General features: G+C 44.3%; 1 protein-coding gene across 3 annotated transcripts in view; it reads right to left on the reverse strand.

Annotated features, from left to right (window-relative positions):
* Positions 1 to 2893: 2893 nt before the first annotated feature.
* The window catches only part of LOC143925145 (protein mono-ADP-ribosyltransferase PARP14-like), a 316169-nt gene continuing 293202 nt past the window's right edge, over positions 2894 to 25860 (reverse strand). For 2 of the 3 annotated variants that reach the window (XM_077449763.1, XM_077449761.1), the window contains exons 4-9: positions 23481 to 23678; positions 19306 to 19542; positions 16464 to 18724; positions 12057 to 12138; positions 5772 to 5914; positions 2894 to 3495 (exon numbers count right to left, since the gene is read on the reverse strand). In XM_077449763.1, the coding sequence (XP_077305889.1) occupies positions 3307 to 3495; positions 5772 to 5914; positions 12057 to 12138; positions 16464 to 18724; positions 19306 to 19542; positions 23481 to 23678 (3110 nt within the window). In that variant the 3' untranslated portion in view covers positions 2894 to 3306. The remainder of the gene's footprint in view (positions 3496 to 5771; positions 5915 to 12056; positions 12139 to 16463; positions 18725 to 19305; positions 19543 to 23480; positions 23679 to 25860) is intronic. The other variant, XM_077449762.1, reaches the window with a different exon arrangement.

Raw genomic sequence — 25860 nt, forward strand, 5'->3', positions numbered from 1 at the left:
GATGGGGCTTCTTTCAAGCGCTTTACAGGAGGTTTTTTTTTTTTTTTTTTTTTAAACGCTAAAGCCCCTGAAAAACGCCCCAGTGTGAAAGGGGTCTAGCAGTCTTTAAAAAGAAAAATAAGAGAGCCACAAGATTTTTAATCGTCCAGAGTTCATTTGAAAAAAAAAAAAAAAAAACACTCCAACATGTTTTGGGGGTTTAAAGAGCCCCTTTATCAAGGCTTTAGACTTTAAGCCAAATTGAATCTGAATCAGAAATAATAATAAAAAAAAAAAAATCAATAAAATATGAATCTGCTCCAATCACTGGTAACAGGATTTTTTCTCTTGGAGCCAGATTCCCCTTTAGCTAAAAGTATAAAGTCCCGATAAAGTGGATCTTTACACCGTTGAAATGCGTCGCACTTTTCTTATAAAGCGCTACAACTCAAACTCGATCTGGGCTATTAGAGGTCTCACGGTGCCGTTTTCTGCTTTCCCAATTCAACATTTTATATTACTGTCTGTGCCACTCTTGTGCAGATTTCGCAACCATTCCCTCGTTTGGTGAAAACCTATGTGTCCGAGGAGTAATACGGTGTCACCATGCTTGGAAGTGAGACACAAACTTCCTCAACAGGGTCACAGATAGAGACAAAACCTAGTGGAGATACGTTATGGAATGAGATTTATAATAATATATATATATATATATATATATATATATATATATATATATATATATATATATATATATATATATATATATATATATATATATATATATATATACACATATATATATACATACATACATACATACACACACACACACACACACACACACACACACACACATATATATATATATACACACACACACACACACACACACACACACACAGTCAGGTCCATAAATATTGGGACATCGACACAATTCTAATATTTTTGGCTCTATACACCACAATGGATTTGAAATGAAACTAACAAGATGCGCCTTAACTGCAGACTTTCCGCTTTAATTTGAGGGAATTTACATCCAAATCAGGTGAACGGTGTAGGAATTAAAAAACAGTTTTTATATGCGCCTCCCACTTTTTAAGGGACCAAAAGTAATGGGACAGATTAACAATCATCCATCAAACTTTCACTTTTTAATACTTGGTTGCAAATCCTTTGCAGTCAATTTCAGCCTGAAGTCTGGAACGCGTAGACATCACCAGACGCTGGGTATCATCCCTGGTGATGCTCTGCCAGGCCTCTACTGCAACTGTCTTCAGTTCCTGCTTGTTCTTGGGGCATTTTCCCTTCAGTTTTGTCTTCAGCAAGTGAAATGCAGGATCAATCGGATTCAGGTCAGGTGATTGACTTGGCCATTGCATAACTCCACTTCTTTCCCTTAAAAAAACTCTTTGGTTGCTTTCGCAGTATGCTTCGGGTCATTGTCCATCTGCACTGTGAAGCTCCGTCCAATGAGTTCTGAAGCATTTTGCTGAATATGAGAAGATAATATTCCCTGGAACACTTCAGAATTCCTCCTGCTGCTTTTGTCAGCAGTCACATCATCAATAAATACAAGAGAACCAGTTCCATTGGCAGCCATACATGCCCACGCCATGACACTACCACCAGCATGCTTCACTGATGAGGTGGTATGCTTTGGATCATGAGCAGCTCCTTTCCTTCTCCATACTCTTCTCTTCCCATCACTCTGGTACAAGTTGATCTCGGTCTCCTCTGTCCAGAGGATGTTGTTCCAGAACTCTGAAGGCTTTTTTAGATGTTGTTTGGCAAACTCTAATCTGCCCTTCCTGTGTTTGAGGCTCACCAATGGTTTACACCTTGTGGTGACCCCTCTGTATTCACTCTGGTGAAGTCTTCTCTTGATTGTTGACTTTGACACACATACACCTACCTCCTGGAGAGGGTTCTTGATCTGGCCAACTCTTGTGAAAGGTGTTTTCTTCACCAGGGAAAGAATTCTTCGTCATCCACCACAGTTTTGCGTGGTCTTCCGGGTCTTTTGGTGTTGCTGAACTCACCGGTGTGTTCTCTCTTTTTAAGGATGTTCCAAACAGTTGATTTGGCCACATCTAATGTTTTTGCTATCTCTCTGATGGGTTTGTTTTGTATTTTCTTTGTCTAATGATGGCTTCACTGATAGTGACAGCTCTTTGGTTCTCATATTGAGAGTTGACAGCAACAGATTCCAAATGCAAATGGCACACTTGAAATGACCTCTGGACCTTTTATCTGCTCCTTGTAAATGGGATAATGAGGGAATAACACACACCTGGCCATGGAACAGCTGAACAGCCAATTGTCCCATTACTTTTGGTCCCTTAAAAAGTGTGAGGCACATATACAAACTGTTGTAATTCCTACACCGTTCACCTGATTTGAATATAAATACCCTCAAATTAAAGCTGAAAGTCTGCAGTTAAAGCTCATCTTGTTGGTTTCATTTCAAATCCATTGTGGTGATGTATATAGACAAAAAGATTAGAATTGTGTTGATGTCCCAATATTTATGGACCTGACTGTGTATATATATATATATATATATAAGTCAGCGATGGTGCCCAGCATGAAGTCAGCTACAGAGTTAGCTAGGTTTAAAAAAAAAAAAAAAAAAGTCCATTTAGTTCAACCAATAGACAAAAATAAATAAAATGAAGATCCTGCATCCTCAGAACCTGCAGAAGATCCACAGAAAGGCCTTTGCCCTTGTACACACGGTCGGACATTCTGACGGAAAATGTCCGATCGGACCGTGTTGTCAGATAATCCGACCGTGTGTAGGGCTCCATCGGACCGTTTCCGTTGGAATATCCGATCGACAAAGTTTTAGAGCTGGGCTATAAAATTTTCCGACAACAGACTTTGTCTGATCGTTAGTAGAGAATTCCGATCGGACAAAGTGCCACGCATGCTCAGATCAAATTCCTAGACCAAAGCTATTGGCTACTAGCGTGAACGTAGTCCCGTCGTAGGGAAATAACGTCATCACATTCTGAGCGATCGGATTTTCCATCAACTTTGTCCGACCGTGTGTATGCAACACCAGTTTTGGAAAAAATTAGTCGGATTTTGTTGTCGGAATGTCCGATCCGTGTGTACAAGGGCTTATACCTTTCTGTGGATCCAATTTGCTACAACAGGGAAAATCCTTTCCAATCCCCTAAGGCTCTCTGCGACTCCCTGGATCATCAGACTACCATCTTATTCCTTCTTGATATTAACAGCCACTTACATTCTTTATATTTAGAAAGACATCCAGATTTTTTTTAACCTTACAGAGTCGACCAGTAATCTTTAATTTCTCCTCTACAATCTCTCACCGTTTGTCCCTGCGTAGCTCATGTTAAATCCATTTTGATTGATGCGCTGGATGGAGTTGGAGTCGGTCCCATGGAAAAGCTCTCTCTCATTGGTGGTGGAACCGTTCTTGGAGTCGATCTTCTGCTTCTTTATCTGGTAGTTGAGCCAGAGATCTCTGTTCTGTACACGCAGAATCTGGGGGGACATACAAAGGCTCAGATGTATACAATGTTCTACCGATAAACTGCAGAGTGTCCCCCCCCCCCCCCCCCCATACAGGACATAGTCTATGAAGAATAAAGTGACAGATCAAGTCAATCAGCTCTAACATGATATTATGGGTGGAATATTCTATTGAAGGTTTGTGTCTTCCCAGTCCATAGTGCCAGTCTTTATTTTGTAATTGGAGTGCCCAGTTCTTTGCACCATACTGTGATGAGGAAATGAGCTTTGCTTATGCTAAAGCACACCTCCCAACTTTCTGAGATGGGAATAAGATAGAGAGAGAAGAAGGGGGAAGAAGAGAGAGAAGAAGGGGGAAGAAGAGAGAGAAGAAGGGGGAAGAAGAGAGAGAAGAAGGGGGAAGAAGAGAGAGAAGAAGGGGGAAGAAGAGAGAGAAGAAGGGGGAAGAAGAGAGAGAAGAAGGGGGAAGAAGAGAGAGAAGAAGGGGGAAGAAGAGAAGAAGAAGAAGGGGGGAAGAAGAGAGAGAGAGAAGGGGGAAGAAGAGAGAGAAGAAGGGGGAAGAAGAGAGAGAAGAAGGGGGAAGAAGGGAAGGAAGGAAGGAAGGAAGGAAGAAGGAGAGAAGAAGGAAGGAAGGAAGGAAGGAAGAAGAAGAAGAGAGAGAAGAGAAGAAAGGAAGGAAGGAAGGAAGGAAGGAAGGAAGGAAGGAAGGAAGGAAGGAAGGAAGGAAGGAAGGAAGGAGAAAGAAGGAAGGAAGGAAGGAAGGAGAGAAAGAAGAAAGAAGGAAGGAAGGAAGGAAGGAAGAAGAGAAGAAGAAAGGAAGGAAGAAGAGAAAGAAGAAAGAAGGAAGAAGAGAAAGAAGAAAGAAGGAAGAAGAGAAAGAAGAAAGAAGGAAGAAGAGAAAGAAGAAAGAAGGAAGAAGAGAAAGAAGAAAGAAGAAAGAAGAAAGAAGAAAAGTAATGAGATCATAATTTCGGTCCACCGGCTAACGTTATAATGAAGTATTCCCTCCTACTGTCATAACCAAACCCCGATTATGCATCCTCTAGTGGATTCCTCATTCTACAGCAGGTTGTTTGCCCTTTCTGCTGTCACCTGCTGGAGACGCAGCATACTACAGTTCTCAAGTACCCCCAACAGGCCACGTTTTTAGGTTTTCCTTTACTTTGCACAATAAGCAATATCAATGACATGGTATTGCTAAGAGCTATTTTATCTAAGGGAAGTTACCAAAACAAGGCCTGTTGGGGGTACTTGAGGACTTAAAGCGGGAGTCCATTAATTTTTTTTTAAAAGCCAGCAGCTACAAATACTGCAGCTGCTGACTTAAAATAAGAACACTTACCCGCCCAGCGCACCCGTGATGTCAGCAACCGAAGCTGATCTCGATCGTCTCTCGGGTGCTGCCGCCGCCATCTTGGGTATGGGAATCAGGAACTTGCGGCTTCATTTCCCGGTTCCCTACTGCGCACGTGCGAGTCGCGCTGCGCAATAAGGATGGTCCCCGCTGTCTCTGGGATCCGTGCGTTTACCAGCAGGCAGCGGGGGACCTTCGGAAAGGGGCGTAGCTTCTGCAGAATCTACGCCGGAAGTGGGTGCAGATACCTGTACTGTACAGGTACCTGCACCCTCCTCCCCCCTGAAAGGTGCCAATTGTGGCGCCAGAGGGGGGAGGGTTCCAATGAGCGGAAGGTCCACTTTAGGGTGGACCTCCGCTTTAAGTTGAGAACCACTGCACTAGACTACAGGGAGTGGATGTGGCCTACATGCCTGGCTACTAAGTCTGAGTTTTACCTCCAGCTTATTGCCTAATAATGGTTACACTTTGACTAAGTATTTGAATGCTGAGCTTTTTCTGATTACTTGACTATTTAACTGTACATCCTGTCCGATTCTGTTCCCATATTGTCTATTATTGTTTCCCTGAGAGATGGCTGAAGCGCCCTCCAGTCCTTTGTTTGCAGATGTGTCTTGGGACCTCCGGCAAACTTCTAACAGCTAATACTCTACAAAAGTTCAGTCTGTATCAGAAGTCACCAGAGGAGCCTCTTCCAGGGGATTTATTTGGCATCATCCAACAGTGGCATGATCCTGTGACCCTGCTTCTCCAGGCAAGTCAAATATCTTTCCCTGGTGGCATGGAGGGTCCACTTACTACATGGCACTTATTCAGCACCAATCTCCAGTGCCATGTTGGTATTTCCAGTCCCCACATGGTGAGCAGTCCACCATCTTTCCCACTCAAAATGCCATCACTGGCAACATATACCACAAGGTATTGGAGATGTTACCTTCAGTATTTGGTTTCGGCAGGTTCTCTGGAATTTCTTTTCTACAGAGGAGTATTCAGGAGTTCCTGGAGCAACATCCACTTCCATCACAAGGGTCCTATCCATTGGCGTCCAGTGTGATGGTAATTTATGAGATTTCCCATCTGAAAGATAAGATGAGCAGTCAGGACCCAAAGAGAAACCCGACAAGTAAAACCTTGGTGCACAATCTCCTATAAACCGACTGCTATAAACGAAAGAATATGCCCACTGCCTGACTAAGCACCGTGCCTGGTGTGAAACATGTCAGTGGCAGTGCAGTAAGTCTGTACCTTTGATGCCTTGATTTAACTTTTTAATAAAAAGGTGAATATTTGGCTACACCAATTCTCCCCACGATCCCCAATACTTGCTGGAGATGCAAGTCAGCGGTAGGCTCTATGATACATATTTGGTGGGAGTGCCCCTCAATACAACTTTTCTGGCAGGAAGTTCACTCCATCGTCTTGCAGGTCACCACTTACACTTTGAACTATAACCCCGCACAATGCCTCCTCCATCATACAACTCTCCCTAAACAGACCTTCTACAAATCGTTAGCCATGCATATGATCGATGCAGCCAGACTGTGTATTCCTACTCACTGGCGATCTACTGATGTCCCCTCTATTCGGGAATGGCTGTCTAGAATTGCTAAGATAGAGGAGATGGAGGAGCTGATTTACACCACTCAAGAATGTCTACAGAAATGTTCGGCAATCTGGGCATGCTGGAAACACTTTCAAACCACAGACAAATACAAGCCATTCTCCCCCCCCCCTCAATCAGGGATGCATAATTCACGAAACTAAAGGGTGCAGTGACGGCGGGGGGGGGGGGGGGGGGGTTGCATGGCGCCCACCTCCCTTCCTCTTCCCTCCTTATACTTTCTCTATCCTTTCCTCCCCCAACCCCTCCCTTCCCCATTCCTTCCCTCCTATCCAACTAAACAGTGTACCCGCCCCTAGGATATTCAACCAAACTTTCACCACATAGAGCTGCACTTAAGAAGCCGCCTTCATGCCCACACTAAGCTTAGGGCCAGGATTAACACCTTCTTCAGAACCCAAGTTAGACCTGATGATAATGGTCTCACGGGTTGGGCACTCATATTTAGCACTACCTGACATGCCGTGAGTGCGCCTCTTCTAATATATCATGACACCGGTTATACGTTTGTTGTTAAGCTATGACTAGCTTTATATAGCTGTGTCCTAGTAACCACGGCCAATGTAACTTTGTTATAATGACACCTGCTCCGCGATACGAGAGAGTCGTGGCAGCACTTTCTGTACGTGATTTTTACCTGTTGCACACGTCTGTATAATGTGAATTGTTTACTAAAATCATTTATGGTAAAAAAAAAAAAAAAAAAGTGAATATTTGGAGTGCGGCTATCCAGCAATTAATTTTCTCTATTATCTCTGTTGTAAACCGAGACAGCACCCTGTTTGACTGTGGAGATAGCTGACCTTAGGAAAGGTAATTATTCTGGAGAGGTGAACTTCCACTGCTTTCAATCGTAAATATTTTTTTGCCTTGGCTAATCACAGAGTGTTATTCCAGAGATTTGAGTTGAGGGGAGAAGTTAAATATTTGGGCAACCTTCTAGAAAGGTCTTCCATCCATGTCAGGTTGGTGCCTATAGAGGATATCACTGAGGAGGGCTCAAGTTCTTGGGGCCCGAGTCAAGGCCATAGGCATCTACACCAGACCAGTGTTAGGACTTGAAGGATAAGGAAGATGGCTGCCTGCTGGAGCATCTGCGGAGTATAGGTGGGGTGCAGCGACAACAACACACACACTGAGAACGCTCACGAATTCCAACCATGTGTAGAGAGCAAGTTTCAGCTGAACTAACAGCACCTGCTCTGAGCGACAGAGTGCAGCCTGGCCGTCTCATGCCTAAGTGGGAAGATGTCCAGAGAAGCTGAAAACCCCAAGTTTTCCCTCCTTGTCAAGGACCTTTCCCTGCCACTAGTACCGTCCCTCACAGACAGAGGACTAGTCCCTACGCTACCCACTCACAAAGTGCGCCAAGCCTGGGAGCTAGGGCCTTAAATAGGCTCTGCCTGACCCAAGATGGCTGGCAGAGTCATAGGGGGCAGCAACATCCAATTGGATAACTTCCCCTTGACTTTCTCTCCACCTGCTATGCCGCTGCTGCCAAGCACCACCTGTAATGGAGAAAGTAGACTGCACCTACTCACGCTCAGGGGTGACTTAATCGGAGGATTAAGCCGAGTTACCCCCTGAATAGGCTATGACCCAAAGAATGCGAAGAAAGTGGTTGTGGAAATAATACCGACAAGGTGGGGTAGCGATTAGCGCTCTCACCTAGCAGTAAGAAGGGTCGCTGGTTCGAATCCCAACCATGACACTACCTGCCTGGAGTTTGCACGTTGCCTGAGTGGGTTTCCTCCCACAATACAAAGACATGCAGGTAGGTTAATTGGCTTCTGTCCAAAATTGCCCCTAGTATATGAATGGGGACCTTGGATTGTGGCTCCTTGAGGGTAGGGACCGATGTGAGTGTGCAATGTACATGGATAGGGACAATTGTAGACACTCACTGAGGTTGAACTGGATGGACTGGTGTCTTTATTCAACCTTACTAACTATGAAAGTGGAAACCTTGCCTTTGAAGAAAGTCAAGGATTCTACCTATGATGTATTTCCTGGGGTGCCAACCTCTGGATTCACACCAGGAGACACATGCTTTCTAGACTCTAATCTATGATTCCGGAATCCAGCTTCCCTGCATTAATAAAGGTAAATACCACTGCACCCGACAGCCCACACTTCTTCAGAATCTGGGATTTAACAGCCAAACCATTACATTTATTATAATTATTATTATAATTATTATTATACAGGATTTATATAGCGCCAACAGTTTGCGCAGCACTTTACAACATGAGGGCAGACAGTACACTTACAATACAAATCAATACAGGAGGGATCAGAGGGCCCTGATCCTCAGAGCTTACAATCTAGAAGGGAGGGTCAAGTTGGAAAAAAAAAAAAAATGGTAATAACTGTGGGGGATGAGCCAATGGAAAAAATTAAAAATCAGGTTGTTAGGTGTGGGTGGGGGTAGGGTAGGCTTCTCTGAAGAGAAGTGTTTTCAGGGATCGTCTAAAAGCTAATAAAGTAGGAGATAGGCGGACAGATTGGGGTAGGGCATTCCATAGGATTGGAGAGGCTCAGGAAAAGTCCTGGAGGCGGATATGGGAGGAGGTGATGAGGGAGCGAGAGAGCAGGAGGTCTTGAGAGGAACGAAGAGGACGAGTAGGTTGGTATTTAGAGACTAAGCTAGTGATGTAGCTGGGGGCCGAGTTGTGGATTTGCTTTGTATGTAGTTGTTAGTATTTTGAATTTAATTCTTTGTTTGAGCGGAAGCCAGTGGAGGGATTGACAGAGAGGAGTAGCAGACACCGAGCGATTGGTAAGGTGGATGAGTCTGGCAGCGGCATTCATGATGTATTGAAGAGGTGATAGACTATGTAGAGGTAAGCCAATGAGAAGGGAGTTGCAGTAGTCGAGGCGAGAGATGACCAGCGAGTGAATTAAGAGTTTTGTTGTGTCATTGGTTAGAAAGGGGCGTATGTCGGAGATGTTGCGGAGGTTGGGGAGGAAGGATTTGGACAGTGATTGGATGTGTTGCTTGAAGGAGAGTTCAGAGTCCAGGACTACACCTAGAACCTTGGCATGTGGAGATGGGCTTATGGTTGTGCCATCAATTTTGACAATGAGATCAGGGGAAGGGTCATATGGGGGAGGAAAAATTATAAGTTTGGTTTTGGATAGGTTGAGTTTGAGGAAGTGGTGTGACATCCAGGCTGATATAGCTGATAGTAAATTAGTGATAAGTGAGGAGACAGAGGGAGTGAGCTGAGGGGTAGAGAGATAGATTTGGGTGTTGTCAGCATAGAGGTGGTATTGGAAGCCATGGGAGGCGATCACCTGACCCAGGGAGGAGATGTAGATGGAGAATAGGAGAGGTCCAAGAACAGAACCTTAGGAGACCCCAACAGAGAAAGGAGGAAGTAGAGTTGTAAGAAACGCTAAAGGTGCGGTGGGATAAGTAGGGAGAGAACCAGCGAAGAATACAGTCATGGGAGACAAAAGGTGTGGATTTTTTTGAGGAGGAGGGGGTGGTCAACCGTATCAAATGCAGCAGAGAGGTCCAGGAGGAGGAGTACAGAATAAAGTCGATTGGTTTTGGCCGTTAGTAGATCGTTTGATAGTTTTAGGAGAGCAGTTTCTGTGGAGTGTTGAGGATGAAATCCAGACTGAAAGGGATCAAGAAGGTCATTATCAGCGAGGTGGACATTCGAGGAGTTTGGATAAGAAGGGGAGCAAGGAGATGGGGTGTAGGTTGTTAGGATTTAGGGCTTGTAAGGTAGGATGGAATATCGGCACTTGCGAGAGAAGGTCTGGATGTGGTGGTTGGGTCCATAGGTCCCCTTCCGCCATCCTTATGATCTCTGCATAACAAGATCTTCTGGGCCACAAGAATCACCGATCTCCCTTCCTGCTAGATCCTGCAAAGCCGTCGAGGAAACAGCAGAATAGGAGAAAATGCATAAATCAGTGAGAACCGATTCCACGGGAACACCAAGGCATCTGTTCCGCATGCTAGCGGATCACTTGTCCTTGACACAAAGTTGTCGATTTTCTTGTTGAACCCGGACGCAAACAGATCTACATCTGGTATCCCCCATCTTCAGCATATTGCCAGGAAGATATCGGGGTGAAGGGAACATTCTCTGCCGATAAGCAAGATACATGGTTTTCTGCCCAAGCTAAGATATAAGTCACCTCTCTCTGGGCCCCATGATTGTCGTGCCCCCTTGGTGATTGATATAGGCCACTGCTGTGGTATTGTCGGATTGGATCCTGACAGGATAATTCTGTAACCTGAACATCCAGGCCCTCAGGGCCAAATGCTCTGCCGGGATCTCTAGAATGTTGATGTGCATTTTTTTTTATCTGGACTATTTCCCTTGGGCAGTCGCTTCTTCCCGGACCTCTTCCCAACTCAAAAAGGCTGGCATCTGCTGTTACCATCTTCCAGGTAGGTGGTAGGAAAGATTTTTCCCTTCTGCAGATTCTTGGTTATCAACCAACTGAGGTTCCGGTGCACCCTGGAGACAGACACATTGGGAAATCTAGAGATTGGACTTGCTTGTTCCAAGCCGACAAAATACTGTTTTGCCGAAGCCTCAATAAAACGAAGCATAATGGCCTTGAGTGAAGCCACCACCTTTCCAAACAACCTCATGCAAAGTGGAATAGAAGGATTCTTTCTTTGCTATGACCATCTGAATCAGTTCCTTTATGGCACCGATCTGGGGCAAGACTACCTTTTCCTGGTCTGTATCAATAATCAGACCCAAGTATTCCAATCTCCTTGATAGTTTTTTTAAGGAGGGTTTCTCTAGGTTGAGAATCCGACCTTGGTATTCCAGGTAGTTAACTGTAGATCGTACTTTGGTCTAAGCGGGCTACTGACTGGTCTATCAACAGCAGATAGTCTAGGTAAGCTATAACCGTTATACCTATGGGCCTTAATCCAGCCACAGGAGGGGGCCAGACCTTTGTAAATACTCAAGGTGCAGTAGCTAGACCAAAAGGCAAAGCTAAAAAGAAGATTTTCTACCTCGAAATATAGATAGTTCTGGTGAGCGGGAAATACAGGTACATTGAGGTATGCATCCCTGATGTCTATTGACTTCTATGGACTTCCAAAATACCAAATTTCACGTCTACAAATCATCCAGAACACAGCAGCCAGACTGGTAACTGGAAAAAACCCTAGGAATCAATCACCCCGTCCCTGGGGAGCCTCCATTGGCTTGCCGTGAAGGACAGAGTTACATTTAAGACCCTCTGCCTCACTCAGAAATGTACACAAGGAAAAGCCCCACAATACCTCTGTGACAAAATAAAGCACTACACCCCCAGGTAACGCTCTCCAGTCAACTAATCAGAACCTCCTCCACATCCCCAAGACCCGTTATAAATTAAAAGGCAAATGAAGGTTCACAGTCCAAGGACCACGGCTATGGAACGCTCTACTAGCCAACACCCGCTCAGAAGAAAACCATCTGGCCTTCAGGAAGAAGCTCAAGACACATCTCTTCCGAAGACCCAGACGGACACTGGTGGCAAAAGCGCCCCGAGGCAATTTAGCTTGCATATGTAGCGCTATACAAGTTATTCATTCATAGCAGAAATATATTTATATTACATAAAACGTACTTGATCCAGTCCCTGCTGATTGTCTGTTGGTGGCCCCGCTAGTGGCAGCATCAGTGTCGCTTGTCAGTTGACTTGTAGATGCCTGTAAATACATAACACAAGAAATTGTCCATTATACAGCAAGAAAAACCATTTATGAGATACAACTAATGTGACTTTGGAAGTGAGGTGACCAGGGTCTAGTAGGATGATGGAGAGAGTCTTTCTATAATCTTATGCAACACAAGGATACCTTCTATAAAGAGTCTCTTGTAATCCAGGTTTCTTCTAGTAAAGCCCCACACACACTATCAGATTGTCTGCTGAGTTTTTCCCTTCAGATTTACCAAAACCATATAATATGAGGTCAAACCTTAGGAGTTTCAATGTGTATGCAATCAGGCCGGCCCTTCACTACATGGTTTTGGTAAATCTGAAGGAAAAACTCAGCAGACAATCTGATAGTGTGTACGGGGCTTAACATTCCACAAGTGTATCATCCTGTCTGTGTATCCTGTCCAAGTAAAGCTCGCCGTTTGCCATCACATCACTCATTCTTTGACAACTGTCATTCCCGCAGGATACAAGGTCCAAATTCCTCACCTCTTTATTGCTATTCAGATGGAACTCTTCCCAACGCAGCTCCAGCACCATCTCCATACACCCAAAAATTGACTCTGCGGATGCTGGGGATGAGGAGCTGGATACTTCACCACCCCAATGGCCATGTAGGAATATTCAACATCCAGACTAGTCATTTTCAGTCAGGGTTCCATGGAGCCCTAGAGAGCCTTCAAATGTTGCTAGAAGTTCCCTGAGTTGTGGCTGATTGACCTCCCATATTTGATGCCTCCTTCACAGTTACAAAGCCAACACCACTTGGCAGAGCCAACTGCATAACACCATTGATCTTTATGACGTTGTGTAAGGGAGGCATTCTCACCATTGACCACCAGTGTAAAGGACATTTTGCCACTGCCCCCCATCCAATCCATTTTTCAAAGGGGTTACTCAAGATCTAAAAATTATTCTAAGGGTTCCTCTACTAGACTAACATGACTATAAACATGATATCTCCATTACCTTGATGGTGTCCCTGTCACTAGGATGAAGGACCAACTTAACTTCTTGAAGACTCTGTACTTTGTTTTTGCAGCGAAACTGGAAACTCTCAAATGTCACAAATGCCAAATCTTTTGGAAAGTCAAGATTGCCGGTTCCAATAGATGGTCATGATATTGACGTTCACTGGTTCAGCTCTGCCAGCTTTCAACCCCTTCCCGCCATTGCCTCCCAGCCCTTAAAAGAACTAATAGATTCCGGGAGGAGGGCATTCGGGCCATGTGACCACTGTGATTGGTCGTCACAATGGTCACATGATCGGAAAGCTCCCGATTGCAAGTATGCTTTAAGTGTTTTCCGGTCCCCGCCGGTGAATGTTTTGGGAGCGCACACTTTCAGCAAAATCTCAGCATTAAAGCCCATCCAGAGGCTGCATATATGCGTATTGGCCGGTGGGAAGAGGTTAATTGTGCAAAGAATCTGAAACAAACAGAGAGCCCAAGATTAAAGTGCAACTGTCGGCAAGATATATTCTTAGCCCCTGTACACACGGTCGGAGATTTCCACAACCAAATCCGTCAGATTTTGCCCATCGGATTTTGTCAGTCGGATCTTGTCCGAAACTGTTGCATACACACGATCGGACAAAGTTGGCGAAAAATCCGAAATTTCAGAACGTGATGACGTAATTTCGTTACGATGGGACTACATTCAGGCTAGTAGCCAATAGCTTTGATGTAGGAATTTGATCTGAGCATGCGTGGCACTTGGTCCGATCAAAATTCCCTACACATGATCGGAGTATGTCCGATCGGCCCAGTTGGTCGGGAAATATTTCCAACATGTTGGAAAATTGGGTCCGACAGATATTCGACGGAATCAGTCCGATGCATACCACACACAGTCGGATTATCCGACAACACGGTCCGGTAGGACACATTCCGACGGATTCTCCGACCGTGTGTACATGGGCTTAGAGTGCTTTTCTCCTAGAGGACATGGATACACTCAATTAAGCCAACTGACCTACCAGCATATCAATGGAGTGAAAAAGTGTCCAGATGAAACCTTCACAAGCACAAGAAAAACATGCAAAGTCCATGCAAATGGTGTCCTGATTGGGATTCAAACTTAGAACCCCAGTGGTGCAATGTACTTTATAAAACACAAAGAGGAACTCCAGAAAATCGTTTTTGAATATAGAGGAAAGGGCTAAAACCTCTGGAGTTGGGATTCACATGAAAAATTCCTCTGTAGGCCTTTATTATGGCTCGGTGTAGGTATGTTTTGGTAAATATAATGCATCAACAACTGGACAAGATTTGAACCATGTATGGAATGTCGAATCAAACTTGGGTACAACCAGCCTGCTGGATTTTACAAAATCGCTAGCGGCTGGTATAGCCACTAGCAATACTCGCGGTCTTCTCCCGGCAGGCTTTCCTCGCCAGAAGAATACAATAGTTCAGTGGGAGGGATTCCCTTGTCAACACCGTGGTTGCAGGAGAAAATTTTTTTGCTCACTGTATGGCCTAACGCTTGCGCTATCCCTTCTCGTCAGGAACCTTTCTCTATGCTAGGCAAGTCCCTATCCTGTGGGTTCCTAGCCCTAACTGGCCACTTGCTCAAAGTACGTCCAAATGATGAGGGGATCCCCAATTTAAAAGCTCCCTCAGTAAGATGTCACCTAAACTCTTGTGGGAATTTGGCATTAAAATGAGGCACCATGTACTTTATTCATCATTGTCAATAAAGCTCTTTGAAAAAAAAAAAAAAAAAAAAAAAAAAAAATGGAGGCACCAACCTTCCCAGAGAGACTGACAATTTCCCTCATCGTATTCCTTTTTACTTGTAGAATTGGCACAGCGCCACCTACAGGCAGGAAGAATGTTTGCACCTGCCTACACTTGCTCCCCCCACCCACTTTACCATCAACAACCCCATATAACTGCCCCTTACCAAACACACCCCCCACCATTCCCATCTTTCGCCCCCAATCTTTTTTATTGTCTTTTTTACCTTTTCCACTATCTAATAAGGAAAAAATGTAAAACATTTCCTTTCAGCCCAACTAAACACATGAAATCCTGACAATGAACTTCTATTAGTTACCTACTCTTTAGTCTGTTAATTATCTCAATAATAGCATTTTGTTATATCTATGCTCCAAGTGCCAAAAATCCTTTGATTCTGTCAGAACTATTGTGAGCAGATTACTCCCTATGGTGAAGTCCAAATCAGGGAGCCTAAAGATCTTCAGGTCATATTATGGAGACCTTCTGGAAAGAAGGGACCCTAGTTGGGACAGGATGGAAAGCTTTTTGGGATTCTACTCCAGGATTGGGAAATGGTAAATTGCCTGTGATGGATCAGACAGAACCAAAATTTCAGCGCATGAGGTAGTTCTTGCTATAGAGAAGTTGGCTTCCAAACCCCCCCCCCCCCCCCAAAAAACGCCTGGGCCATCATCCTGTTCAGGCCGAGGTAGAAGTACCTTTTTAGCAGTTTTGACTGTCCATGAGGCTTTGGAGCCACGCAGGGCTGCTGGATGGAGAAAGTACTTGCTGGCATTAAATCAGGCGATGGCTTTTGAGTGAATGATGAGTATCTGTGGTTGCTACTTGGTAGATACAGCCTACAGGGGAGGTTTACAGACTGGCTGAAAACATTATATAGAGGGGCTGAGAGCCCCTCTGTGATTGGATTAGACAGATTTTTGAGGTTGGTTCTAGTGTGCACTAGGAGTGTCCTTTGGGCCCCCTGCTAAATGCATTTGCAATCGACCCATTCATAAGGCGGCTAGAGGGTGGATCATTATGCGGGGTGCCTTTGGGCATTGCTGGTGTGCCGTCTTAGAGGGTCCTGACTGATGCGGATCATGTGTCTGTTATCTCTGGGGACGAAGGAGGCGCAGGAGGTGGTCTCTGTGATAGAGCAGTACATAGAGGCTTCTGGCTCTAAAGTCTAAAAGTTCATTGAGAACTACAAGCCAACATCTACAAAAAGGAGGTCGGTACTTAGTTAAATTCATTCACAGAACGCGCCCTTTTCAAAAAGTGACAGCTGGTACGGAGCACTTCTCCCTGTACTGCTGTCACAAGGAGGCCATGGATCACCGAGCCGCTGCAGGAGCGGGAACGTGTTACATGTTCCACCCTAAAAACATGTTCCCAAAGGTGAACTTATTCTTTAAAATTTACAGTATGTTATAGTTTGTTGCTATCTGTGCCCCCGTTGGGCAGATTCCACTTACCATCAAACTTGGATAGTAAGCAAGGTGAATTTTCCCCAATGGGGGATGTAAGCAATGATAAAGACTCAACAAAAGTTTCAATTTAGCAGGAAAATGCTGGAGAATCTACGTACCGAATTGTCCTTAATGTTCTTCTGAAGCAGCTTGTCCTTCAGTCCTTCCTCTGTCCTCACGGTGTCGTCATTACCTCTCTTCATTGACGCCGGGGGACTCTGTGCCGCTCTTGTGACCGATTGGGGTGCCATTGCTGTAGATGGCACAGCACTCATTTGGTTACCAAATTTGGCCTTTGCAGCCTCAGAGAAAGCTTTGACAGTTTCCTCCTTCATGTCTACAAGATGGATTCTCTGTAAAGTGCTCTGCTGTCCCGGCGTCTCTATGTAGTCCTGTATGGCTTCCACTATGTTTTCAGCACATAATTTTATGGGAAATCCAAAAATACCAGAACTGACAGCTGGAATTGCTATTGAACTGTGACTCTTCTCGGAGGCCAGCTGTAAACTGGTGGTAATCGCCCTCCGTAGAAGCTGTTCACATCTGGAGGGCAAATAAGATTTCCATCGAGGACCAACTGTATGTATGATTTGTTTGCACTGCAATTTCCCTGCGTCAGTAATTACTGAATCTCCGGTGGACAATTTACCATGTTTCTTGATAATTTGATCGCAGTCATCTTGGAGTTTACGTCCTGCTGCATCCAGAATAGCTTTAGCCAAACCCCCACCATGTTTCAGATGTTCATTGGCTGCATTAACAATGACATCTACATTGTGACGGCACATGTTGTCTTTATATACCGAGATGGTCATTCCATTTGGAAGAATTACTTGGAATCTGGATTTACCAAATGGATCATTTTCTACACCAGCCTCCTCCAAACGTATCACACAATGGTAATTTGTCCTTGCGGTTGTAGCATGAACTTCTTCATTGGCCTTATAAAACGTTTTGGCTCCCGGTTTCTCAATACGCAGAGTATCACTGTGAAGTGAGTAGAGAATGTCCTTAATGGTATTTGCAGCCTCTTGAACCTTCACCCGTGGTCCCGACAGGCAGATGCTGTTCTGATTCTTTGTTACATTTACATTTTTCTTTATCTTCTCCAACATCTCCTTCCTTTCCTCCCAGATGAACGTCATCTTTACTGAAGGATGAACTGGAATTTCGGTCTCTATAGTAGTGTTCTTCTCCAGAAAGTCGCTCACTTGTTGGTAACACTTTAGAACATTTGGAGTCAGGCCGGAGATGACCACGTTGTCCTCTGTTCCAGAAGAAGATTCCTCTATCAGGACTGTGATTTTCTCTGCATTAAATACCTCAAGAAGATGTGACTGGAGACTTCTCCACTCCGGAGATTTTAGAAGACTTTTGTCTTCAACTAAAATTTGTCTATGAAGCAGTTTTTCTTTAATTTGATTTTCTGCCGCAGTCAGTTCTTCCTCCGAATGAGCCATCAGTTTAACATCACCATCATCAATTTCCAGCATTGCGTTGATGTTGTGACGTACAAAGAGCAGAGAGGACATCTCTTCATTATCAGTGGATATCAGGAACTGGATGAGGTGTGGATTCATCTGGAAGGGTTTACTTTTCAATTGTTGTTTGAGGTTGAGTATCTCATTTTTGGCGATGAGCACTTCATCTCTCAGTCCCGATAGATGGACGTTCTTTGTTGGCACATCATAGTCCATCTTTAGCTCAGGAACTTGGTCCAGGATCTTCTTCAGGTCGCTGTTACACATAATCTGATAGAGGGCTGGAGGCATAGATATGGTCTCAGTCTTGGTTTGTTTCTTTCTTTCCACCTGCTTGGTGGTTTCCTCTACCAGTTGTCTGAATGTCGGATCAATCTTTGTAACATTCTTAGACAATCCAACTAGGATAACCTTTTCTCCACCAAAGTCAGGTTTGACGAGTACTCCGTCATAGGTGGAGCTGCTGACATGTTCTCTAATAGCTTCCCAAACAGACTCATCCATTTTATACTCTATTACTCTGAACTTTGATATGAGACGTGAGAATTCATTATAAACCTCTTCCTTCCATTTCGGTACAATCTGTACCACAGACCTGAGATTGGTGGACAATGTAGGAGGGAAGATGAGTTGAAGGACAGGATTCTGGCAGTCTTGATCTGGCCATTTGATCTCACAGTGTTTATCCTTCATCTTCACATCTATGTTGTTCTTTAGTCCTTCATTATTACAGATATGTTCCAATATGTATGGACTGATATTAAACTCTATAGGTGTTGGTATTTCTATACAGGGTCCGTCCTTCCCATACAGTGCTATACCCAACAATGGGTAGTAAGGGTATACGGATATCCTTTTCGTGGAAAACACATGATCCTTCTTCAAAACTCTTTTGACATCTGGAAGAGAAGGAAACAGGCAGATGGGTCACAGTGATCTTTCAAACATAACTCATTATGTTTAATGCTTTTATATTCTCTGCATGGTTTTGTGAAGACAGTCCAAAATATATTACTAATTGACTTTAATGCAAATTTGGTTAATTTTTTTGTGCACATGTATGTGATTGTGATGGGGACAGGTATTGATGTGAATGATGTATGTACTCTATAATGTGCTTATAAATATGCTGGCCATAAAATATACAGTATATACTTCAGCAGTAGGGAGCGATTGAAGTGAAACCAAGGTTTTTGTACTATGGTGGCCAAAATAAATACACATTTTTGATAAATAAAATGTGCTGTTAAGCCGAAGCTGATCATAAATGATTTAATGGGATAACTGTCACCCTCTCGTTGAAGGCGATCCACATACTGGAAACATTTCCTACATGGATTAGGCATTTGGTGTTAATTCCAGTCCACCTTATTATGAGTCTTTGGACAAATTCAGGCCATTTTGGAGGTATTTCTAAGGGGCACCAGTAAGAAATTCTGATGATGGCAAAATCTGCTGTGCACCTACTCTGTGAACTCACCTCGTGTACCATAAAATGTGATCACTGCGGCTCGTTCCTCAGGTAACATCACAATCTCTTCTACTTTTCCTCCTTCCTCTCCCAGGTCCTCAAAGAAAGCTCTCAGATGCATCTCAGATGTGTTCTCCGGTACATTCTCAACCCTAACACTTCGGGATTCTTCCAGAGGCCTCGCTGTCAAGTTGTGGCGAACCGTTCTGAGGTTACTGGAGAACGTACTGATGAAATTCTGAAGATCTGAAAAAAAAAAAAAAAAAAAAAAAAAAGAAATCCCAGGAACATTTAATAACTAATTATACTTCCACTTAAGTTGAAGAAACTCTGCAATCAAAACAGGAAAGATCTACCGTACATATAAACTAAAGGAACACAGAGTCCACCTGCCGAGAGTCTCATTTTTATCCTGGCATTTATTCTGTAGAACTGGCTGTCCCACTAGACATACACCTGGGTGGCCAATATATTTGTGTCTTTTGATTTTCCAAGTATTTGTATCACACAGCCTGATGCCCAGGTCAGGAACTAAAGCTGGCTGGTGGTTATTCTGTCTATAGATGCCCCTGTTTCCCCGTTAAGGCAAGTGGTTGCCCCCAGGTCTTAGAACACAGTGCTATAGTTCCTGGCCAGATGCCACCAGACCTGATTAACTGGGATATAGAATGGTATCCGCAGTCCTGAGGCTGATCAGACAGTGGACAGAGGCTAGTAGTGGAATCCGGGGACAGTTCAAGTTCAGGGCAGGTGGCGGGTAAGCGTAGTCCAGTTAACAATCAGAGGTCAAGTTCAGGTGGCAGTCTAAAGAGTAATCTGGGTACAGGGCAAAGGTTGGCAAAAAGGGAATCAAAAACTCACAAGAGATGTCATTGACAAACTCCTGAAAGACAGCTAGAGCCTTACATAGGTCAAATGGCATGACTGGGTACTCGTAATGTCCTTCCCAAGTGTTAAAGACTTCTTTCAGAGGTCTTCCATTCTTCACCTTCTTAAATATGTATGAGGTTGTGGGCCCAACTCCCAGACCCACAGTTGGTGAGACAGGGAATCTAGAGAAAGTTGGACATAAACAGAAAGCTTTTTCTGACCTGGGCTAGGTACTGGGTTGTCTAGGGAAACACATTTAGGTCTCCCAAGACTTTTGCCATTTCCCAGTTTGTTGGAACATTTAGCAAGGAAATCGACTTGGCCACCACAGCATAGACAGAGAAAATCTGTGCCAATCACATGATGATTGAATGATGATATGATATATGATAGAATGATGATATGATATGATAGAATGATGATGATGATGATACCTACATCCCAGATTAATGTCACAGAGGAAAGTGTATATTGAAGAGTAAGGATTTTCTGGGTACCGTCATGAACTTCACAAAACATATCAGTTAAAAAAAAAAAAAAAAAAATAGCAGAGGGTCCTTGCAAAGCCAGTGGAAGGGGAACTGTTAGGACAGTGGAGACTTAGGATGTTGCCTTCTCTGAATGTTTCTCTCGCAGACTTCTGTCTACCATCATGGCAAGTTGCATGGCCTCTTCTAAAGTCTTGGGTGAAGGGTAATGCAGCAAGGAATCTTTATTGAATCAGCCAACCCCAACCTGAAATGACTCCTAAGAGCCGGGTCATTCAACGGGGGCCAATGATGGAACTCTGAGTAGTACGCTTCCACCAGCTCTAAGACAGAATTCAGCAGGGTGAGTGCAATCAGGGTCTTTGTGAAGAAGGCCAAAGGCTTTGAAGAACTCCATTGGAGGCCAGAACATGATTATTCGGATACAAGCTGAATGTCCAGGACTATGGGTATCCCTGTAACAGGATTATGGTTACCCATACTCACTGGAGAGTCAGTTTACACAGTTCCTAAGCAAACAAGCAGGCCTGAGAAGAGTCTATGACTGCCCTGGTAGTAGCATTGGGTGAGCTTGTGATTTGTTATGCACAGTCTGATCCCTAGGTCAGAAGCTATAGCTGGCCGGTGTTTCTTCTGCCTATAGCAGCCCCTGTTCCCTTAAGGCAAGCAAGCCTACCAGAAGTTGGGTGTGCCCAGGTCTTATAACACAACACAATGGCCAGAACGGCCCAGGACTTAGTGACTTGGACAAGGAAGCCCAACAGTAACCCCAAGACTAGTCTGAATTGTTACCCTGCAGCTGATAGGAGAAGTTGGAAGGCTGCCCAACAATATCTAACCAGATGAACGTGCAGCCAGTGTGTTCCCTAATCCTGGCACTGCCCTCTTGCTGTGCCCACTGAAGCACTGGAACAACTGGAGATGAGGTGTACAGCAAATAATCTTGTGACTAGAAGATGTAGTACCACCCAGGAGAACAAGTGAGGAGAATGATGGAACTAGACGTTTTATAAAACTAAAAACGAATTTAGTGAATGTTGCACTTTAATACAGTATCAGTGTACCTGCCTGGAATAGTATTTTAACTTTTTTAAGTGGCAAATGTATCTATACATGGATGCCTTTCCCTCCATTGCTCTTCAGTACTCAGTAGATAAAGATGTCCGTGATTCTGTAGAGCGTGGCCCTTACAGTAGCGCTACCCCTGGAGGGGCCACTGCATCCAACTGGTTCTTCCCCAACATAGCAGAGGCCACCTGTCCACCTGGAAATGATTTCACTCACTCCGCCTCCAATGAACAGTCCAGGGACGTCTTTTCTTTTCATATTTACTCGCTGGTCATCTCTCGCCTCGACTACTGCAACTCCCTCCTCATTGGCTTACCTCTACATAGTCTATCACCTCTTCAATCCATTATGAATACCGCTGCCAGACTCATCCACCTTACCAATCGCTCGGTGTCTGCTACTCCTCTCTGTCAATCCCTCCACTGGCTTCCGCTCAACCAAAGAACTAAATTCAAAATACTAACAACTACATACAAAGCCATCCACAACTCTGCCCCCAGCTACATCACTAGCTTAGTCTCTAAATACCAACCTACTCGTCCTCTTCGTTCCTCTCAAGACCTCCTGCTCTCTAGCTCCCTCATCACCTCTTCCCATACTCGCCTCCAGGACTTTTCCAAAGCCTCCCCAATCCTATGGAATGCCCTACCCCAATCTGTCCGCTTATCTCCTACTTTTATTAGCTTTTAGATGATCCCTGAAAACACTTCTCTTCAGAGAAGCCTACCCCACCCCCACCTAACTGTATTTTCATTTTCTCCATCAGCTCATCCCCCACAGTTATTACACTTTTGTTTCAACTTGACCCCCCCTTCTAGATTGTAAGCTCTAACGAGCCGGACCCTCTGATCCTTCCTGTACTGAATTGTATTGTAAGTGTACTGTCTGCCCTCATATTGTAAAGAGCTGCACAAACTGTTGGCGCTATATAAATCCTGAATAATAATAATAATAAATAATAATAATATTTATTTCTTGTAGAAACTTGTAACAGGAAAGGACGATGGGGTGGGTGTGGGATGCTCCAATCAATAAACACAATCAGCAGAGGACACGTCTCTCTTAGTAATAGCAGCACAGTCCACCACTCGTAGCTGGGGACCACGAGGTAGATTTTAGCACAGGTAACAGCAGACTGGTGTAAGTAGACTGGAACAGTCCGTAGATTCACGGCTGGGGACCATGAATACATTTTTTTTTTTTTTTTTTTTTTAAGCATAGATAAGGTCTCTACTCACAAATTCTGAAGCAGGATAAAGTCCATAAGTTCAGTCCATTGGAGACTAGTCCAGCATCCAGTCCAAAAGGTGCCTCAGGGGCAAACAGCCCCCTGAAGCTCACGGACCCATCATAGTCTCCCCAGACTATTTAACAGCATCCAAGCCACCATCTGGGCACACCTTCTCAGGGATTGGCCAGGTCCTGCTCAATATTCAAGCTGGTCATTTAAATTCTCCCTCCCTAAACTCCAGAAACTTCTTCTAGAGTTTGGGGGGGGGGGAGAAATAAAACTTCCAACCTGTGAAACCCCAAACAATCACTGCTCCCCCCGATTAAAGAAGGTGTCAAAAACTAAATTTACCTAGAAAACTAACTAGGAAGGCAGCTACATCGGGCATATGGCACACAACATTCCCGTACAAGGGCCACTGGATGATAGTATGCGATGGAACTTGTAGGCCCATATTATTAGAAGCTGTGGGTCTCCTTCCAGGTTTGTTATCTAAATCATGGGCAAATCACAAAGATTGGACTCACCGATATCACATGTGAAGGTGACAACAGCAGATTGGATCTCCGGAATTATCTCCACATAGAAGTCGGCGTCCTCAACCTCCTCACTGATGTTCTCCTTCACCAGGAGGTTAAAGATCTCAGGAGTGTGGCTGTCCTGGACGTTCTCGATCAGAACCAGAGAGAACGGGGGGTCCCGAGTCACCTCATCGTCTGGTGTGTCTGAAAAAAAGTAAAACATATTCTTGAGGAAGTTGTTTCTATTCTTTTACTCTTGTCCGTGACCTCTGTTCCAGTTTCGGATACCTTTTAAAGAATATATCTCCAACCCAGGACTGACCCTGAACACACTGAAGGTAATATACAGCATCTCACAAAAGTAAGTACACCCCTCACATTTCCAGGGAGGGAACATGGCCTTTTTGCACATCCCTTTCTTTGTGTGTTCAATACTTTTTCCCTGTGTCTTTCCATTTTATTACACAGAACTTTATTTCTGAAGGGGTTTGTTTTGGCGTCCTTGTAGGTGTGGATTGGATGGGTTGTAGGTGTGGATTGGATGGGTTGTAGGTGTGGATTGGATGGGTTGTAGGTGTGGATTGGATGGGTTGTAGGTGTGGATTGGATGGGTTGTAGGTGTGGATTGGATGGGTTGTAGGTGTGGATTGGATGGGTTGTAGGTGTGGATTGGATGGGTTGTAGGTGTGGATTGGATGGGTTGTAGGTGTGGATTGGATGGGTTGTAGGTGTGGATTGGATGGGTTGTAGGTGTGGATTGGATGGGTTGTAGGTGTGGATTGGATGGGTTGTAGGTGTGGATTGGATGGGTTGTAGGTGTGGATTGGATGGGTTGTAGGTATGGATTGGATGGGTTGTTACCGACATGTTGGGGAAATTTCATGTCAATATCACCTTTACCAATATATTTACCTAGAATAATGGTGACACGTTCAATACTAGACATGTGCAAGTAGTTTTGTCCCGAATTAGTTTTTTTAGTTTTTTTTTGGAAATTCCAAAATTTGGAAACAGTAACCAATAAGAACTTAACTATCATAACTAATAAATGATAGTCATCGGAATTTCCTTTCAAATTTGGCTGTTAGTGAATGTAACAAATACTAATTACCTGAAATAACAAATGCTGAATGTAAACAAATTGAACATAACAAATAATAAAAACATTATTATTAAATTTGTTCTGTTCTATTTGTTTAGATGTGGCATTCGGATAAATTAGTATTTGTTACTTTCATTAACAGCCAACTTTGAAAGGAAATTCCGATACTTATTTATTAATCAGTAATTATTAGTTAGATATTATTTTGAATTTTCTGACTTTTTTTTTTCTTATTTTCGAATTTCCAAATTGCAATTGTAGCGGCCAAAACCCGTTGCAGGGCGGCCTTGACTTATTGGGCTTACCGGTTACCTTCTCTTGGCCTGCTCTTCCACGTCTAGGGGTTCCCAGGGTTGATACCCAACGACTTGAACTCTGACACAAATAAAGTCCTTTTGAAAGGGTTTATTTTGCAGTGATAACTTCCAGTAACACAGTCTCTCATGGGAACAGAGGGCACGGGGTGAAGAACTCAGGCACCTTGAACTGCTGAACTAACAAAGTCTCTATTTCCACCCAGAGAGTAGCCACTCGCAGATGGGTACTTCAAAGCTGAACAGATCTCTAGCCAGAGATCATGGCAGTCAGCACGTTAACTCAGAACTTGAAGCAATCCTATGAATGTGGACAAGTTGTAACTGAGGGTGAACAGGAACCTTTTTCCTCAGTACCTGGAACGTTTCCCGTCTCCTCATTGGTACTGGAAAAACTTGGATTCATCAATGTCCTTCCCAACTCCGTAACCAGGCACTTCTCAGGATGCCACTTGCCGCCCTGTCCTCCCCGGTCACTTCCATGAGCTGTGGTGTCCCTCCAAGCCGAGAGCACACCCGGACACCTTGAATCTTCCCTCAGTTACTGCGCCTCGGACCAGCCGGTTCCGAGACTCAGGAACAGACAGATCCCTACCCCAGACCAGACGGGTCTATTAGGGGCCTCTAACAGGAACATGTTGCGGGATGTCGAACACCCCGTGACCGGGACCCCTCACTGGGCTACCCCGATCCTGGAACCAGACCAGACCACATGGGTCTCATGAACTCCTCTCCTCTAAAACACGTGACCCCCACCTCTTAACTACCCCCTCAAAGACACCCCAGCGGGGCCCCGGCACTCCCACTGGTTTCGAGAAGGTTGATACTCAAACCGTCCAACCAGGCCTGGTTCTGACCTGTCATGTGCACCTCACCGATCACATGACCAGGCAGAACTTCCAACATGGCCGGCCAGACTGATGTCAAGGCCAACCTACGTAATTAACCCTCAGAACCCCACTACTGTTCT

This window comes from Lithobates pipiens, unplaced genomic scaffold (assembly GCF_037356315.1).
Source record: "Lithobates pipiens isolate NorthernLeopardFrog02 unplaced genomic scaffold, aLitPip1_a1.2 Scaffold_22, whole genome shotgun sequence".
Taxonomy (NCBI): domain Eukaryota; kingdom Metazoa; phylum Chordata; class Amphibia; order Anura; family Ranidae; genus Lithobates; species Lithobates pipiens.